The 19974-nt window shown below is 46.6% G+C and overlaps 1 protein-coding gene across 1 annotated transcript in view; it reads left to right on the top strand.

Moving 5' to 3' along the window:
* The window catches only part of LOC146073357 (uncharacterized), a 72719-nt gene extending 62001 nt beyond the window's left edge, over nt 1-10718 (top strand). The window contains exons 14-15 of the mRNA XM_083180534.1: nt 753-982; nt 7482-10718. Of these exons, the coding sequence (XP_083036660.1) occupies nt 753-982; nt 7482-9997 (2746 nt within the window). The 3' untranslated portion in view covers nt 9998-10718. The remainder of the gene's footprint in view (nt 1-752; nt 983-7481) is intronic.
* Nucleotides 10719-19974: the final 9256 nt, after the last annotated feature.

The following is a 19974-nucleotide window of genomic DNA, read 5'->3' on the forward strand; positions in this document are numbered from 1 at the left end:
GTGACCACTCCTCATCTGTTGAGAGGCCGCAGTTTCAGGCCCTGCAATTGGACCGTTCTCACGACGGATGCCAGCTTGAGAGGTTGAGGGGGCGGTGACCCTAAACCACACTTTTAAGGGAAGATGGTCCATACAAGAATCAAAGTTGTCGATAAATGTATTGAGCTCAGAGCCATCAGGCTCTATACCAGGCCCACAACCTAATCAAGGGCTTTCCGGTAATGATACAATCGGACAACGCGACTTCTGTCGCTTATATAAATTGCCAGGGTGGAACCAAGAGCAGGGCAGCTCATGAAGAAGGTTCGCCCAATCCTGGAATGGGTGGAGGCCTTCGCTCCCAAATTCTCGGCAGTATTCATCCCGGGGGTGAAAACTGGCAAGCAGACTACCTCAGCCGTCAGACTTCCACCCAGGAAAATGGGCCCTAAATCCGGAGGTTTTCTAACTTATAACCCATCGATGGGGCACTCCCCAGATCAACATGATGGCATCCAGGCTGAATCACAGACTTCCCCTCTATTGTGCCAGGTCGAGGGATCCAGCAGCTCTGGCTGTGGACGCGTTATCGATCTCCTGGTATTTTGACCTCATTTACGTTTTCCCTCCATTTCCCTTACTACCACGGGTACTTAAATGGATAAATGGGGGTCCGCTTCTGTGATATTGATAGCCCCAGATTGGCCAAGATGGGCTCGGTACTCCGACCTACATTTTCTGCATGCCGACGCTCCGTGGCGTCTACCTCTCAGGGATGACCTATTGAAGCAAGGACCGTTTGCCTACATGGCTGTTGAAGCCGACCTGTTAAAGAGGCGTGGAATTCCTGTTGTGGTTGTTCCCACCATGCTCAAGGCTAGAAAAGAGGTCACTTCCACACATTATTATCGTATCTGGAAGTCTTATGTGGCATGGTGCCAACAGAAAAAGGTGGAAAGAGCGATGTTTCAACTTTCTCGCCTTTTAGAATTTCTTCAGTCAGGTTTGGACAAAGGTCTCCGTTTGGGATCTCTTAAGGTCCATATTTCTGCCTTAAAGGTATTCTTCAACTGTAAATTAGCACTTATACCAGAAGTGCAGACATTTTTTAAAGGGGCTTTGCGGATGCAGTCCCCTTTCATCCCGCCGTCTGAACCATGGGACCTAGGATTGCTTTTGGAATTTCTCAAGTCTGATTTATTTGAACCTCTTGATTCGGTGGATATCTAATACTTAACGTGGAAAACTGTCATGCTTCTAGCCCTGGCTTCAGCTAGGAGGGTTTCAGAACTGGGAGCTTTGTTATGTCGCTCTCCCTTCCTGGTTTTTCATAGGGACTGAGCAGAATTTTAGGACTAAACCTAATTTCCTTCCGAAGGTAGTCTCTAAGTTTCACGTGCATCAGCCCATTGTAGTTCCAGTTTTGTCTGGGGCTGCAGAGACCTTGGATGTTGTAAGGGATTTACGCATCTACATGGATAGAACTGCTTCCTTTCGGAAAACTGAGAGTTGGTTTGTTCTCTATGGGGCAGAAAAGAAAGGATGGCCAGCATCAAAACAATCACTGGCCAGGTGGTTATGCCTTACAATAAGGAGGCATACGCGAGAGCTCATCTACAGGCTCCATCGCGCTGCCCATTCTACTCAATCGGTCAGCACTTCGTGGGCGGCAGCCCATGGGGTCTCTATCGCAGGTGTGCAGAGCAGCCACTTGGATGGGCTCCAACACCTTTGCAAAATTTTACAAGTTTGATAGATTTGCCAGTGAGGAATCTTCTTTCAGAAAAGAGAATATTGATATCTCCTCCACTGGCGCCGAATTATACATTCCTGTGAATGAAGGAACGTCCTCTTCTCCAATTTTAGGGAAAGCTAGTGTATAAATACCATACGCTCCTTCAAGGGTAAGAGGGCTCCTCTTCTCCGGGTGTGATAAGCTCAGACAGATCTCAAAAGGTGGTTGTCACACTGATGGGATATAGTTACAGACACTTCGTCCCTTATAGCGTCCGTGTGATGTCGTGGTGACCCAAAATGAAAGATAATTGGGGGGTAAACCCCCCAAATGTATGTCCTGGACTTCCCGCTTAAGTAATAATTACCATCACCTTTGGTAAAAAAAACTTTCTAATCAATGAACCTGCTCAATACAGGTGATAACAATCATACATTAAGATGGAGGTCCAGAAACAGAGCATTGTGTCCCTCTTGGAGAGGGTCATGTTGGGAGGTTTGCATGCCTAACATAAGCTTAAATCAATTGGGTGCCGAATGGCCTCCCGACAGTCCGGATTCCGATGGTCAATAGACAGACGTCAGAATTCCCAACTGTTAAAAGCCTGTCTGTTGGGAACCTGACTGGCCGGTTATTCTGTGAACAATAAAGTGACTGAGTGCAAAAGTGCGCAAATATAACTTTTAAGGCAGCAGGTAACAATCTAGAGGTGTTATTCTAACACCACCTCAGAGAATAAATTAATATATGTGCAATAAGAAAGTCACACTGTGCTCAAAAAGGTCCTCCTTATAGTCACCATACAAATCAGACTCCCAATTGAAATAAATACGGGTTGTTTCTTCCAGACAATATAAATCAGAATCCCAATAGGAATAAATGATGCTGTTTAGCTCCTCCAGACATGTAAAAGAGAAAGGTACACAAATAGTGCATAACGTTTTTAAAACACACTGGGCCAAATGTAATAGGGTGAGAGTTTCAGAAAGTGAGAGATTTTGGGAGAGTTTTCCAATGTTTTTTTTAAAGCAGCAATCAATTACATGGCAAAATCAACCTGGTTTTGCAGTGTAATTGATTGCTACTTTAAAAAACATGGGAAAACTCTCCCAAAATCTCTCACTTTCTGAAACTCTCACCCTATTACATTTGGCCCACTATTTATTAAAGATGTACACTCACATTTAGCTGAGGGTTAAAAGCACATAAAACAATGAGCCCGGGGCGATAACAGGATACCGCTGGTCCATACATGGTGCGATGTGCCTGGGCGACAGAAGAGGCAGGGCGGGGTGTGAGGTGATGGGGTTTCAGAGGGAGTGAGGTGACGTGTGGCAAAAGAGGGTGGGGTGGAGGGAGGTGAGAGGGTCCAGTGATTGCGGTCAGTGACAAAGTGTGAGTCCCGGGGACCCCTGACTTTGTAAAGTTGGTGTCCTTCTCTGCTGTTCCTGGGTCCCATCACATATACTTTTGTCTTTTGCATTAGTCTAGTCTCCTGCTAATAGGGGAGACAGGGAGAGACTGTTAGGGAGAGGGAGGAAAGAGAGAGAGGGGAGAGAAACTAGAGGCAGGGGGGTGAGTGAGGGTTAAGCGAAAGAGGGGGCATGCGGAAGAGCGTAAGGAGAGAGGGGATGGGGGAGACAGCAGGGGAGAGAGAGGGTGACCGACTGGGTGAGAGCACAGGAGAGCGAAATGGTACGGGAAGAGAGCGAAAAAGAGGAAAGAGACAGGGTGGGGGGTAGAGGTGAGAAAGAGGGATGAGATGCGAGGGGAAGCTGATGGGGGTGAGGTGACGGCGCGATAGGGGGGACATGATACAGGGTGCCTTCCCTAACCAGGTCTTTCCCTCACCTCTCCCCTCCCCCCCAACCCTCCCTTTCTATATAGGATAATTAATAATAAAATCTTTATGTATCATAAATATATATAGACTGATACCATATTCTAATAACTCCCAATTGTTATCACTACTAGTGCCCAAATCCTTGAAGCGATTGTCTGTGTCCCATTTTCTAAAAACGAAGAAAATCTTTTGATATAGTAATGTTTGTATATATATGAATAACCCATATACACATTATTAACATTGAAACTTATAATGTAAAATCCTATTAATTATCTGCAACTGCTATTTATATACCAATAAGTATACATGTGTAGATGTTATGTGTGCCTCCATTATAAGATACAACTAATAAGCTGGCAGAGTGCTGCATGACAGTCCGAGAACGCAGCATAATTTTTACTGAACACAAATAGCTGCCAGCCGCACAACTAGCCATGGACTGAGCGTTGTAACATAGCAACGCCTGACGCGCAAACAGGAAGCCCAGTGCGTTCCACACGCCGTGAGGCTTCCAGCGCTGTGTTGATACTAGGAGGGTGGAAGTGACGCGCGAAATGCGGGTCACCTGCGTTCCATTTACCGGAAGCCAATACTAAAACAGTGCTCCAGACCCTGGAAATGAGTGAAATACACCAGCGTCTTCACTCCTATGCATCCAACTCCTGCACACCCACAGGAGTTGGATGCATACTGTACACCAATCGTATTTTAACCACATAAACATGGAAGTGATCCCTGTGGTTGAGCAGTTCACCTCAAGCTATTTTTTGGCAGAAATTGGGCTTTTTGAAGTCCTATACCTCTGCAGGACAGAGGTTTTATCGAAACTGACGTGGTCAGTAACCCTTATATTCATTTCTTCACCATTGGAAGAAAACCTATTTTTATGGTTCAAACCAGATTGGATCCTCACTTGCCCCTGATGAAGTCCTAAGGGACGAAACGCGTAGGGTTTCGTATCCTAAGAAGTTTCATGTACCTTGAAGTTGGATCTGTTGACATTCACCTGAATTAAACTGTATCCGAAGTTGTAACCTGCATCAAATGTTGTACAAACTTGTTTTTATTGATATTTTGTCATTGTAAAAGTTGAATAAATATAAATCTTATGCACCATTGTATGATTTATAATATACTAAAGTGGTGAAATAGACAGAGCGCACATCCACCTTTTCTTCCTTCCATCTTTCCCATTTAGTACCTATATTAACAGCTAGGTACGGTAGAAGTGCAGCTCACAAACCAGCGCAGAAAAAGGACCACACTCCCCCCACTTTTGATATATATATATATATTTTTTTTCTCTATAATAGGTCTGCCTCCTATATGTATATAAGTGTAAAAATAAACTAATGATTGTAATAAATGTGATATACATAATTGGTTAATGAGCAAGCTTAAAGACCTTAACTGGGCACATGACTGATGTAACATCACCTTGCGGACGGTCCAGATATTACAGCCTTTTACTGACAGTGTTACTTGCCTTAATATATTGGATTTTGATGTTTATATTTGAATGTTTGCCTTTATGCTTTATGCAAGTAGTTGATAGTAAGATGTGTATGCCTTTGCGGTTACTGTTATTGAGTCCACAATAATAACTATGCATTGTGTTAATGCTTATTGCATATAATTGACCTTAACCATATTTGGTTTACATTGGCGTCTTGTGGTTTCCTGCATAACATTGTCACTGTCACTTTGAGTGTTATCCCTATGTATGGGGAGTGTTGCTTCGGGTGTTTATCTTTCTGCCATAAGTTCCCGTCAGTAAATTATTTCTATAGACGTTGGATCAAGATATCTGGAAATACAGGTGCAAAACTGCACCATCATTGAGGTTACATCAGGGCTCGACAAACCCCAGGCGCCAGGTTTTGCTTCCTGGCAACCAGGTTTGGCAGGAAGCAGATTGCCCCGGACAGGGTGGTGGCTTGCGTTAATGGCACGGTCCTGCACATGGAGCAGTGGCACACAAACACACAGAGCGGATACGCAAGGTGACAACTCACCCCCGCTGGCTGCCTCTGTATCTGATGGATCAGGTCCGTGGGGCGGGTAATTCAATCTCAAGGCTTCAATCAGAGCTCACTGCCGGCACCTGATTGGCTGCTTAGCCGTGAGCCAATCAAAGAGCTCTAGGTTCAGCAGCCAATCAAGTGCTGGCAGTGAGCGCAGATTGAAGCCTTGAAATTTGAAATAGCTGTGCCGTGGACCTGATCTGAATTGGCAGCCAGCAGGTGTGAGTTGTCATCTTGCGCTCTGTGTGCCGCCGCTCCACATGCAGTACTGTGTACAGGAGGGGGGGATGGTGCAGCCAGCACTGTCACGGTGGAGGAGCAGTTCATCGGGGCGCCCGCTGGAGTGATGCCTGGTGATCCCTGTGCCCCTGGGTCATCCGCACAAAGCAGCCACTGTCCCTCCTCTAGAGGGTCATATTCTGAGGTATGCAGTGTGTTTGTACCACAGTCTATATAAGTTCTGTATATGGGTGCTGTGTGTGTATATTGGAGTTCTGGGGTGGTTGTGCAGTGCTATGTGTGTATCAGTGTGCTGGGCTGACTCAGTGATGCAGTGCTGTGTGTGTATCAGTGTAAATTTTTGGCGCACATAGTCCCTGTTTATAGTTTGTCTGGCATCTGGCTCCTACACTTTTATCCCGGCTCCTAGATTTAAAAAAAAATTGTCCAGCCCTGGGTTACATCACCCATGTCTGCATGTAGATAAGGGAGCCAAAAGTGCAGTTACTCTGTGGTCAGTACAGAGGGTCAGTAATGCTCAGAGGATGAGGGTTATACAATAGTCATAGAAACATCTATAGGCCGTGTGTACAATATACATATTGGTATCTGCTGTAGGAGGATAGAGGGCTCCATGTTGTGCGTCCGACTGCAAATAGTCCCAGCGGTACTTGTGTATTAGCACGGTGCCCACTTTCCCTACGTACGCTAACGTAGTGAAATTGTATTGCATGCCATTATTGTATGGCATGCGATGAGATACGATTTTCCTATGTAATTTATTCACTGCTCTCTGTCAGTGAATAAATCAAAAAAATCGTATGTGATCAAAAAATCGGGTCCGATGAAAAAATCGGATCTGATATATCGGATCCGATTTTAACTGTTATAATGGCATTTAATGTGGTATACAATTAAATTACATATAATGTAATTTATTTAGGTCCCCCCCCCCCAATATCAACGTCATCCCGAAGCGTGGCGAGCGGCTGCGGAACGCGTCCGCCCGACCTTTTCATACCCCCACTATCCACGTCGGCATGGACTTTATTTCATATAGTGGCGAGCGGATACATAATACATGTAACATAATACGCGTCCCCTTGCCCTCACCACACTTCGGGCTCGGTGGCTCGCTGCGTTCACCACACTATATAAAATCAACTCCAGGTAAAATCGGGTCCGATATCAGATCCGATATTTTCATCGGACCCGATTTTTTTTTTTTTGATCGTATACAAGTTTTTTTTTATTTATTCACTGACAGCAGTGAATAAATTAAATAGGAAAATCGTAACTCATCGCATCGCATGCCATACAATAATGGCATGCGATACGATACGATTTCTCTACGCAGAATAGCCCACTAAGCTATTTGCTTAGTGGGCGCCGTGCTATTACACAAGTACCGTCCCAGCACTTTGGCATCATACACTAATATAAAAACAATGGTCAGCGACCGATATTTGTTGTAGATAGAAATATGTAATGTTCCATACACAATAACTCTGACATCACAGTTGAACTATGTTAACCTTTTACTTTTTAAATTTTCTTACAGGACGATTGTACATCTTCTAATATTATTACTCCAACTCCTGCACAAAGGGACATTGTTCTCTGATCCAGCCAAGTAAAGTCCTAATTTCTTCTTACACCTCTGGAGGATTAACCTAAGCGACTATTTTCTGGATAGAAGATTCATTTAAAATTACATTTTTTCTAATCTTGTACGTGATGAGTCACACAGGAGAGAGACCACATGTGTGCTCTGAGTGTGACAAAGGCTTTACATTTAAATCACAGCTTCTGGTACATCAGAGGAGTCACACAGGAGAGAAGCCATTTACATGTTCTGAATGCAGCAAATGTTTTTCCCAGAAGTCAGATCTTGTCCAACATCAGAGGAGTCACACAGGAGAGAAACCATATAAATGTTCTGAATGCAGCAAATGTTTTTCCCGGAAGTCACAGCTTGTTCTACATCAGATGAGTCACACAGGAGAGAAACCATATAAATGTTCTGAATGCAGCAAATGTTTTTCCCTGAAGTCACATCTTGTCCTACATCAGAGGAGGCACACAGGAGAGAAACCATATAAATGTTCTGAATGCAGCAAATGTTTTTCCTCTAAATCACTTCTTGTTCGACATCAGAGGAGTCACACAGGAGAGAAACCATATAAATGTTCTGAATGCAGCAAATGTTTTTCCTCTAAATCACTTCTTGTCCGACATCAGAGGAGTCACACAGGAGAGAAACCATATAAATGTTCTGAATGCAGCAAATGTTTTTCCTCTAAATCACTTCTTGTCCTACATCAGAGGAGTCACACAGGAGAGAAACCATATAAATGTTCTGAATGTAGCAAATGTTTTACCTATAAATCACAGCTTGTTAGACATCAGAGGAGTCACACAGGAGAGAAGCCATTTACATGTTCTGAATGCAGCAAATGTTTTTCCCAGAAGTCAAATCTTGTCCAACATCAGAGGAATCACACAGGAGAGAAACCATATAAATGTTCTGAATGCAGCAAATGTTTTTCCCAGAAGTCAGTTCTTGTCCAACATCAGAGGAGTCACACAGGAGAGAAACCATATAAATGTTCTGAATGCAGCAAATGTTTTTCCCAGAAGTCAGATCTTGTCCAACATCAGAGGAGTCACACAGGAGAGAAACCATATAAATGTTCTGAATGCAGCAAATGTTTTTCCCAGAAGTCAGTTCTTGTCCAACATCAGATGAGTCACACAGGAGAGAAACCATATAAATGTTCTGAATGCAGCAAATGTTTTTCCCTGAAGTCACATCTTGTCCTACATCAGAGGAGTCACACAGGAGAGAAACCATATAAATGTTCTGAATGTAGCAAATGTTTTACCTATAAATCACAGCTTGTTAGACATCAGAGGAGTCACACAGGAGAGAAGCCATTTACATGTTCTGAATGCAGCAAATGTTTTTCCCAGAAGTCAGATCTTGTCCAACATCAGAGGAGTCACACAGGAGAGAAACCATATAAATGTTCTGAATGCAGCAAATGTTTTTCCCAGAAGTCACTTCTTGTCCGACATCAGAGGAGTCACACAGGAGAGAAACCATTTACATGTTCTGAATGCAGCAAATGTTTTTCACGGAAGTCACAGCTTGTCCTACATCAGAGGAGTCACACAGGAGAGAAACCATATAAATGTTCTGAATGTAGCAAATGTTTTTCCCAGAAGTCAGATCTTGTCCAACATCAGAGGAGTCACACAGGAGAGAAACCATATAAATGTTCTGAATGCAGCAAATGTTTTTCCCAGAAGTCAGTTCTTGTCCAACATCAGATGAGTCACACAGGAGAGAAACCATATAAATGTTCTGAATGCAGCAAATGTTTTTCCCAGAAGTCAGTTCTTGTCCTACATCAGAGGAGTCACACAGGAGAGAAACCATATAAATGTTCTGAATGTAGCAAATGTTTTACCTATAAATCACAGCTTGTTATACATCAGAGGATTCACACAGGAGAGAAACCATTTCTATGTTCTGAATGCAGTAAATGTTTTTCCCAGAAGTTACAGCTTGTCATACATAAGCGGAGTCACACTGGAGAGACACCATATAAATGTTCTGAATGCAGCAAATGTTTTTCCCAGAAGTTACAGCTTGTCATACATCAGATGAGTCACACAGGAGAGAAACCATATAAATGTTCTGAATGTAGCAAATGTTTTACCTCTAAATCACAGCTTGTTAGACATCAGATGAGTCACACAGGAGAGAAACCATTTACATGTTCTGAATGCAGCAAATGTTTTTCCCTGAAGTCACATCTTGTTATACATCAGAGGAGTCACACAGGAGAGAAACCATATAAATGTTCTGAATGCAGCAAATGTTTTTCCCAGAAGTCACATCTTGTCCTACATCAGAGGAGTCACACAGGAGAGAAGCCATATAAATGTTCTGAATGCAGCAAATGTTTTCCCCAGAAGTCAGATCTTGTCCGACATCAGAGGAGTCACACAGGAGAGAAACCATATAAATGTTCTGAATGTAGCAAATGTTTTTCCCAGAAGTCAGATCTTGTCCAACATCAGAGGAGTCACACAGGAGAGAAACCATATAAATGTTCTGAATGCAGCAAATGTTTTTCCCAAAGGCTACAACTAGTTACACATCAAATGACAGAATGCACAGTATAGTTACATAATTATGATCACCTCCTACATTTGACTGCAGCACATATCCCATGAAACAGTGCAGATTGTGAACTTTTAACTTTCTTTGTGCCCACTCTGTGGAATGCCCTCCCACACACAATAAGTCTCTTCTCCAATCTCCAAACCAACAAGCACTCCCTGAAAACTCACCTCTTCAGGCAAGCTTATCAAATTCCAGAACCATCCACTTAACCTTCATACAGTATATCGTTCCCATCTAATCACATCCCCACTGTACAGTCCACACATATCCACTCTCTTCTTTTTCACATATTCCATCCTCCTGACCCATGGCCAAACTGCTGGGTCACCGTATCATACAGCAGACCAGGAACCTTTGCATTCTGGTGGAACTAATGCAATAAAGAATATCCTTGTGTATCAATGCCTATTTCCCTATAGATTGTAAGCTTGCGAGCAGGGCTCTCATACATTTGACTGTCTGTAAATACCCTTTTTGCTGCATCACTGCAGAAAGATGGTCCCCTAAGGGACAAACAGGCGCTGGTGGTGGTTCAAATCTCAGCTGCTGTGCAAAAGTGGGGTAGTTAATCCCACAAACAAGAAAAGAAACAAAGTGGTGGCACAGCGCTAGTTTGAGGAGGAATAATAACCATGGGATTAAGAATTAATTTTAATTAAAACACATAAAAATTGATTACATAGAAAATGACATATAAATCATGGTATTTGTAATAAAATAATCTCACTGTCAGGATGGATATCAAGGGCACCGAGGATTGGAAACTGTATTGAGATTCCTATTGGTGGAAACTGTATTGAGATTCCTGTTGGTGGATGGGGGGGGGGGGGGGTAATGTCCATCGTTTTTTTTGTGTAATCCAATGATGGAGAGGGAGTTGTAACAACTCCGTTCAGAAAATGTCCCCTTTTGGGTATCTGAGGAAATCAATGTGGTGGGTAGTGACTGGATCCAAGGGGGTCTCAATGTCCTGTGGTCACTGGGGATTGGACCGCACTGTGCTTCAATCCCCTGACCTGCTTTTGATTCACTTGTCTAGTATCCACCAAAAATGTCTGAAAGTGGGTACAGTGGGGTGGGCTGGGGACCTCTCAATGGGGTCCCAGGGGGATTGGACTGGACTGGAACAGGTGGCTATGATGGACAAGCTGCACCCGGAGGAATTCCTCTATCCGTAGTCCCTGTTGATGGAAAGTCTCAGTAGGTGGCCAGTGTGATAAGGCTCACCTGGAGAGATGTTCTCTGAGAAGTCCCAAGTGCTGATAAGCTGGTCCAAAGAAGGAGTATTCCCAGTGGCAGATGGGGGGTGATGCAAGGTGGCTGATTCCAATCCTGTACCCACTTTCCACTGTACCCACTTTCGGACATTTTTGGTGGATACTATAAAAGTCCAATCCCCAGTGACTCACTCTCCATCATCTCTATCAATGGATTACACAAAAAAACGATGGACATTACACCCCCCCCCCCCATCCACCAACAGGAATCTCAATACAGTTTTCACCAATAGGAATCTCAATACAGTTTCCAATCCTCAGTGCCCTTGATATCCATCCTGACAGTGAGATTATTTTATTACAAATACCTTGATTTATATGTCATTTTCTATGTAATTACATAATGTGCCACCACTTTGTTTCTTTGTTGCATCACTGTCTCCTATTGTAAAGTGCAATGGAATATGCTGCGTTATATAAGATACTTAAATAAATATTAAATAAGCTGGTGGCGGCAATGTTTTGGTCTGTAGAATGTCATCCTCTGGGCCCAGTCATTCATGTGGACAGCACTCAACCAATTTGTTTATGAATCCATCCTAGCAGGTAACGTACATCCATGCATGCCGGGGCCACTGGGATCTTCATGCAAGATGATGTGATGTCACACAGGAAGAAATGTCTGACAGTGGTTGGACAAGCACGAGCAAGACTTCTTAGTACTTCCCCAGCCCACTAATACCCAGACTTTGAATTCGCCCCTTTCCGAGGGAATCAGAATGACCCCCTTTGAATCCAGTACAGGGTTCCAGCAGCTCCTCTGAGTACTGGGATTTCTATAACTGGCTATGAGTTCTGGATATTGCTACAGGAACCCTGCACAATGCCCTTTATCACCCTACAGGTTTCCTATTACCTCCTTTTCTCCTTCATCCTAAGGGGACACTTAAGTACTACGCTGGGGATTGAGTGGTGTATTGGAGGAGTCGGCACTTTAAGAAACTTTGAAGTGTAGCATGGCTCCTCCCCCTCTATCCCCCCCTCAGACTCCAGTCTTAGTTAAGTGCCCGGAGGAGTCGGTTCCCTGGGCAAGGGCTCCTTCTAAGGGGGCTCTTAGTTTATAGATTTCTACTTTTTAAGAAGTGTTACAGGCAATCAGGGGACCCTGCTGGCTGCCTGCTACGTGGGACGCCCTCCGGGAGGGTCAGAGCGGCACTGCCTGCGGCGCACGCTCCTGACCCCGACCACCAGCGCATCGGCACTGGGGACCCGCCCGTGGCCAGTGTTACGGGTCCGTGGCCACGTCACCGCCGGAGGTCTCGGGCAACAGAGGTGACGGCTGTACCAGAGAAGCGCGCTGGTCCAGCGAGAACAAGCAGCAATCACTCAGCGCGGCTGTACACAGCGCGTGCTGAGCGGGTGACGACAGGGGGCGGAGCTTATGCACTCCCGGTCCCCTGGTTCTTTGAGCGCCATATTAACCAACGCTGCCTGTTCATCCTGGTGTGCCTCCAAGGATCTGCCTGCACAGGACATCAGAGCGCTGCTCCAACTCATCAGCACTGAGCTGGATTAGTGTCAGGGGGTTTTCCCACTGGGTGCCCCCGCTGGAGTGTTTTTAAATTGTGGTAGGCCTGATTCGGGGAAAGCAAGCTCCTCTCCCCCTATTACTTATTCTCTGCTCCCTATCATTGTGTGTGCGTCAGTGTGTACTGCTGTGTCTGACTGCTGTATATATGGTTTTCAATATGACTGCTAGATCTCAGTCTAAGGCACAAAAACTGGCTGTGTGCACAGTGCAATGAACAGTTTACACAGCACGTTAAGGGTGTCACCCTGTGCAAAGATTGTCATGGAGGAGATGAAGAAAAAACTTCTTCCATACTTAATGTGGAAGGGGTTACCAGTGTACTATACACCCTAGCAGCAGAATTGGCTGTGTCACGCAGGGATAGGGAAGTGTTACACTCACAACTGGCCTCCATGGGTTCAGCTGAACCTTCCTGGACCAGGGACCTCATAAAATCTGTGGATTCCCTGGTAAAAGCAACATCCACTCAGCCAGCAAGCATCCCTCCCACTTCTCTTAAAAGAACTATTCCCTTTTTGCTACGGGGGGATTCATCGGGGGACGAGCAGGACGACCCCCTGGGAGACGATGGAGACTTGCAGGATGACCCCCTCCCTCAAGCAGATGGGGGGATGAGGTAGTGCAGGAAGGGTCCCAGGGTCTGGACGCCCTTATACAGGCTATCAAATTCACCTTAAATGTAGCTGAGCCGGATCCTCCGGCCTATACCCCTATCTTTGGCCCGCCCACTAAGGCGGCGGTATGCTTCCCAGAATCTGTGGAATTAGACAAACCTTTATTGGACATCTGGAAAGCTCCGGAAAAGAAGTTCCAATTGTCTAGACGCTTTAAGGGGACCTATCCCTTCTCCCCTGAGGCAAGGGCTAAGTGGGAAAACCCACCTTTCGTAGATGCTTCGGTGTCTAAGCTTTCAAAGACTGCAGCCCTTCCTATACCAGGGGCAGTAGCCTTAAAAGAGGCTCCTGACAGACGTCTGGAAGCGGGGCTAAAACATTTTTACCACTGCAAGCGTTACCCTGCGCCCCATTTTGGCCATTTCCTGGGTGAGTAGAGCCATGGAACTATGGGCCGAGGAATTATCAAAGGGCCTTGATGAGCAAGGTCTGTTGAGGACTTGGCCTTGCTGTCCCCTCAGATGCGTGAGTCTGTGGCATACATAGGAGAGGCTGCTACAGATTCTGCAACCTTGATCGCCAGGGTTTCTGCTTTATCTGTCACAGCTAGGCGCTCCCTGTGGCTCAAATCATGGCAAGCAGAAGCAGATGTCAAAAAAGCGGTAGAGGGGCTACCGTTCACAGGCGAGGCTCTTTTTGGACCTGAGCTGGACAAACTAATTGCTCAGGCCACAGGAGGGAAGTCCACCTTCTTTCCATCTTCGGCTCCTCCTCCAAAGAGGCCTTATCAAGGACCTAGTTTTCGTTCCTTTCGGGGAGCCCCAAAATTTAGGGGTAAATCCAGGGGTTCATTTGCCACGTGCAGGGGCAGAGGCTTTGGTGGCACGGCCACTGGCTCAACAACAGGAACCCGCCGTCCTGAAACCAAGCTGCCAGAAAAACCCACAGCATGACTGCCTCCCATCTTACCTGGATTCCAGGGTGGGGGGGACGACTAAGGGACTTTCAGCACATCTGGAGAACGTCCTGTACAGACAATTGGGTGCTGTCAATTGTCACTCAGGGTTACAAGCTGGATTTTGCTTACAACCCTCACCAGTTTTTCACCATGGGCCTTCCCCATGTCGAAAAGGACCGCCTGCTTCTGATCCAAGCGATTCAAAAATTGTTGGCGGCTCAAGTCATTATACCGGTTCCAACAGACAGAAGTGTAGAAGGCTTTTATTCGCTTCTTTTTCTGGTGCCAAAACTAGACGGTTCGGTCTGCCCGATACTAAATTTAAAAACCTTGAACAGGTACATAGCCTACCAAAAGTTCAAGATGGAATCGCTACGATCAGTAGTCGCCGGTCTAGAACCACTGGAATTTATGGCTTCCTTAGACATCAAGGATGCCTACTTACATGTACCCATTCACGAACACTACCAAAAGTTCCTTCGCTTTGCCATCAAGGAACAGCATTTCCAATTTCGGGCCCTGCCCTTTGGCCTTTCCTCCGCTCCGCGCCTCTTCACCAAGATCATGGCGGTGATGGTCTCACTACACACAAAAGGGGTGAATGTGGTTCCTTACTTGGACGATCTTTTGATCAAAGCCTGCTACTTCAGAGCATCCAGGTCTGTTGCAAAGTTCTTCTGCAACATGGGTGGGTCCTGAATTACAAAAAATCGCAACTGATGCCGTCCCAACGGATTCTCTTCTTGGGACTCATTTTGGACACATCCCTGCAGAGGATTTTCCTGCCAACGGACAAGATTCTCTCCCTTGAGGAATTGACCAGACAGGTTCTCAGGCCTCACAAAGTGTCAGTACACTTGTGCATTCGCCTGTTGGGCAAAATGGTGGCCTCTTTCGAGGCCCTCCCATTCGGACGCTTCCACTCCCGGACTTTTCAGCTAGATCTCCTCAAACAGTGGTCAGGTTCGCCTGTGCACATGCACAAACAAATAGTTTTGTCTCCATGCAGTCGCCTATCTCTACATTGGTGGCTCCATACACCAAACCTGATGGAGGGACGTCGGTTTGGGGTCTGGGACTGGACCATTGTCACAACCGATGCGAGCCTCAGAGGTTGGGGGGCTGTTGTGCTGGGCCAACACTTCCAAGGTCGCTGGTCTCACCAAGAAGCACAGCTTCCAATCAACATCCTGGAGCTTCGGGCGATCCGCCTGGCCTTACTCAGTGCAGACCTCCTCCTCAGGGGACGGGCAGTTCGGATTCAGTCAGACAATGCCACGGCGGTGGCATATGTCAATCGCCAAGGAGGGACTCGCAGTCGCAAGGCGATGCAGGAAGTCCGACCGATTCTGCAGTGGGCAGAGCGGCAAGCCATTGCCTTCTCAGCAGTGTTCATACCGGGGGTGGACAACTGGGAGGCAGATTACCTGAGCCGCCAGGATGTTCACCCGGGGGAATGGGGCCTCCACCCGGAAGTCTTCGCTCAGATTGTCCATCGTTGGGGAGTTCCCTAAATAGATATGATGGCATCAATGCACAACCACAAACTTCCCGGTACTGCTCCAGGTCCCGGGACCTGACGGCGGTGGCATCGGATGCCCTAACCGCGTCCTGGGATTACTCCCTGATTTATCTGTTCCCTTCGTTGCCGTTGCTTCCACGAGTACTCAAACGGATAAAAAGGGAATCGGCAACAGTCATCTTGGTGGCACCAAATTGGCCTCGGAGCCCTTGGTACGCCGACCTTCAGGGGCTCCTGATAGACAAGCCATGGCTTCTTCCTCAAAGGGACGACCTTCTTCTACAGGGGCCGTTCGTTTACCAAGGCTTACCGCGGTTGCGTTTGACGGCGTGGCTGTTGAAGCCGTGCTGTTGAGTAGAAGGGGTATCCCCAAATCTGTCATTCCAACGATGATGAGGGCCAGGAAGGAGGTCACTTCCCGTCACTATCACAGTACTTGGAAAGCTTATGTGGCTTGGTGCGAACGCCATAAACTACCCACATCTGTTTTTTTACTGTCCCGGGTACTCCGGTTTTTGCAGTCTGGATTTAAGGCAGGACTTCGTCTCGGTTCGCTTAAAGTCCAGGTGTCTGCCTTGTCGATATTTTTCCATCGACGACTGGCGGTCATTCCGGAGGTCCAAACTTTCCTGAATGGGGTACTACGGCTCCAGCCTCCGGTTCATGCCCCGGAGGAGCCTTGGAATTTGCCACTGGTTCTGGATTATCTTAAGTCCAGTGTCTTCGAACCTCTGGAATCCATTGACCTTCGTCTTCTTACGTGGAAAACGATCATGCTTTTGGCTCTTGCTTCGGCGCGACGGGTGTCAGACCTAAGCGCTCTGTCATGCAGGTCACCGTATCTCGTGTTTCACCACGATAGGGCGGAACTTCGCACTAAAATGGATTACCTTCTGAAGGTTGTGTCTGCGTATCACCTCAACCAGCCAATTGTTGTACCAGCATTGACAGGTGATTTAAAATCTCTGGATGTCGTTCACACCTTACAGGTCTATGTGAACAGAACCAAAGAGGTCCAGAAGTCAGACTCACTCTTTGTGCTTTATGCTACTGCCAAGCGAGGTTGGCCGGCCTCAAAACAAACCCTAGCAAGGTGGATCTGTTTGACCATTAAGCAAGCTTATGTACAGGCTTCGCAAGTTCCGCCTTCAAGGGTGTCAGCTCATTCCACACGTTCTGTGGGTCCTTCTTGGGCGGCAGCTAGAGGCGTGTCTCTGACTCAGCTGTGCAGGGCAGCGACGTGGTCTGGTCCAAACACGTTCATCAAGTTTTACAGGTTTGACACATTTGCGGCCTCCTCTTCCAGTTTTGGCAGTGCTGTTCTACAGGATGCCCAGTGCCTTCCCACCCGTGGGGATGGCTTTGGGACGTCCCCAGCGTAGTACTTCAGTGTCCCCTTAGGATGAAGGAGAAAATAGGAATTTGGTACTCACCGTTAATTCCCTTTCTCCGAATCCGTAGGGGACACTGAACGCCCTCCCGGCGCTGTTCTAGCCTGGGTAGGGTTGTTCAATCTGTATGCGTGGCTGTTGAGTGCATACGATTGTCTGCAGTTTACTGTTATGTTCTGTTTTCTGTTCGTAACTCTCTCTCTCTGTCAGAGATTCCCTGGTCTCTCTTCTCCTCTCGGCCACAGTTAACTAAGACTGGAGTCTGAGGGGGGATAGAGGGGGAGGAGCCATGCTACACTTCAAAGTTTCTTAAAGTGCCGACTCCTCCAATACACCATTTAATCCCCAGCGTAGTACTTCAGTGTCCCCTATGGATTCGGAGAAAGGGAATTAACGGTGAGTACCAAATTCCTATTATTTTCACTATCATTCATATGGGTTACTGAGGTCTCATTACATTGGGAAACAGAGGGTATCCGACAGGAGACAGGCACATAACTTTTCTTCAACCAGTGTGTGCTGGCTCCTCCCCTCTACTTCCCCTTACTAGCCAGTTTTAGAAAATGTTCCCTCAGGAGAGGATGCACACTCCTGGAGTTCCATGGAGTTTTTCTTCAGTTTATTTTATTATTTTCGGGTTGCTGTTTGGGCTTAACAGCTTCCCTGTGAGGAGGGGATCCGGGGGAAGGGATAGTTGTAGGCCTTTCAAGGAACCGAACTGATCCCTGCTGCAGGTCCACCGACTTGAGGGTGCTGTTACTACGGGCATTGCGCTGCAGTGAGCACACCCCCAGCATGCCGCACACCCCCTGGCTCAGCCTGAAAACATCTGTGGTGAGTGTGAACTGGGGTCCCCACAGTGGGGTACCTCTGTTTATGTGTGGCAGAACGGCGGTGGCCCTGCACAGGGACCGCGCATGGAAGTTTTCAATTCAAGCCACACTGAGACTGGATGCCAGGCAGTGCCACTGGACCACCAGGGCATATACCGCTATGTGGGTTAATCGTTAGTAAAAGGTTCCCAGGCACCATTATTAATATTGGAGAAGCCCGGGCGCCATGACAAGGGGCGGGCCTTAGCTCAGAGCAGGACCCGAGCGCGCCTGTCTACTGCTTCCTGCTTCTTCTCATGCTGTGGGCACCATTACAGCAGAGCAGAGATCACTACTCAGCGCAGCTTTGGGAAGGAGAGATCCGTCCGCAGAGACAGCAAGTATAGCGCTTTAAGTGTGCAATACAGCCGCTTATTGCAGTACACAGTATACATATATTGGTGTCTCTACATTGAGACCAGTCTACCTAATCTGAAGACCAGGTTACAGGGTGCTGGTGTCCCCATATACCTCTGAGTTAAGCATTTAACTGCTAGTTAAGCATTTTACATACTGTTTATACCTATATGTGATCATCTGCGCATAGAATCAGATACTGTACATTCACTGCTTGTGTGATTGCAGTGTGTTCATAGGGAGTGTTATTTTCTCCAGCATGGTGAGGAAAATAACTTGCATGATTTGCAGCAACAAGTTTGCTCCAAATTCTACATCACAGGTTGCTTGTGAGCAATGTATGTCACCACAGCTCAGTAACATATCTCCGCAGATCAGTGGTGGTTCGCAGGCTGATTCCCAGGAACCCTCATGGGCTACTGACATGAAAGCCATACTTGAGAATGTTTCAACACAGCTGGCAACTAATACTTTGCAGACTAAGCAGGTACAGCAGGATTTAAAGGTGCTCACGGCATGGGTGGATATTCTAACACCCATGCCAGGGGTGTCCCGTAAACGGGCACTTGAAGCCATTGCACCTGACTCTGATATAGACGATGGTGACGCAGATGATGTTGTAGATTCTCAGGCGTCACAAACTTGCATTCAGGGCACTGAAAATTTGATCCTAGCTATTAGAGAGTTATTAGATTTACCTTCAGAGGCACCTGCTGAAGGGGATTCCTTCTTTGTGTCACATAGGTGGCAAGATGTTTTCTTCCCTGAACATTCTGATTTAGAAGATGTGTTTAAAGCTGCCTGGAAAAATCCAGAGAAACGCTTCTTGTTATCCAAGCGTTTTAAGTCTGCCTTTCCTTTCGACCCCACGGGCAGAAAGGTGAGGGAGGAGGACCCTATAGTGGATGCTTCGGTGTCCCGCCTTTCAAAAAAGGTGGTACTCCCAGTCCCAGGTACTTCGACCTTAAAAGACACAGTCGATAGGAAACTAGATGGCACTGTAAAGGCTATGTATACAGCCAGTGGGGCGTCCCAACTCCCAGTGCTTGCTAGTTGCTGGATGGCAAAAGCTATCTTTACATGGGCAGGCCAGATACAATAAGGCCTGCTGGGTGACATGGATGTACCTACTGTGGCTGAAAAGCTACGTCACATCCAAGACACGGTAAAATGATGTGTAAAGCACAGAAGGAGTAAGGAGCCATTAACCCCCGTAACTCGCCCATGGCTGTGTCGCAGGGCCCTGTGGCTGCGACAGTGGGTCACTGATGCGGACTCCAAACGCAGCGTGGAAAGCCTCCCCTTCTCAGGGGACAGGCTATTCGGGAGTGAGTTAGATGACTTAATTTCAAAGGCTACAGCTGGTAAGTCCACCTTCCTCCCGTCAGCTTCCACTCCGGTGAGACGCCCCTTTACAGGTGGTACACAACAGTCCTTTCGGACCTCCAAGTTTA

This window comes from Crinia signifera, chromosome 4, assembly GCF_055691185.1.
Source record: "Crinia signifera chromosome 4, ASM5569118v1, whole genome shotgun sequence".
NCBI lineage: Eukaryota > Metazoa > Chordata > Amphibia > Anura > Myobatrachidae > Crinia > Crinia signifera.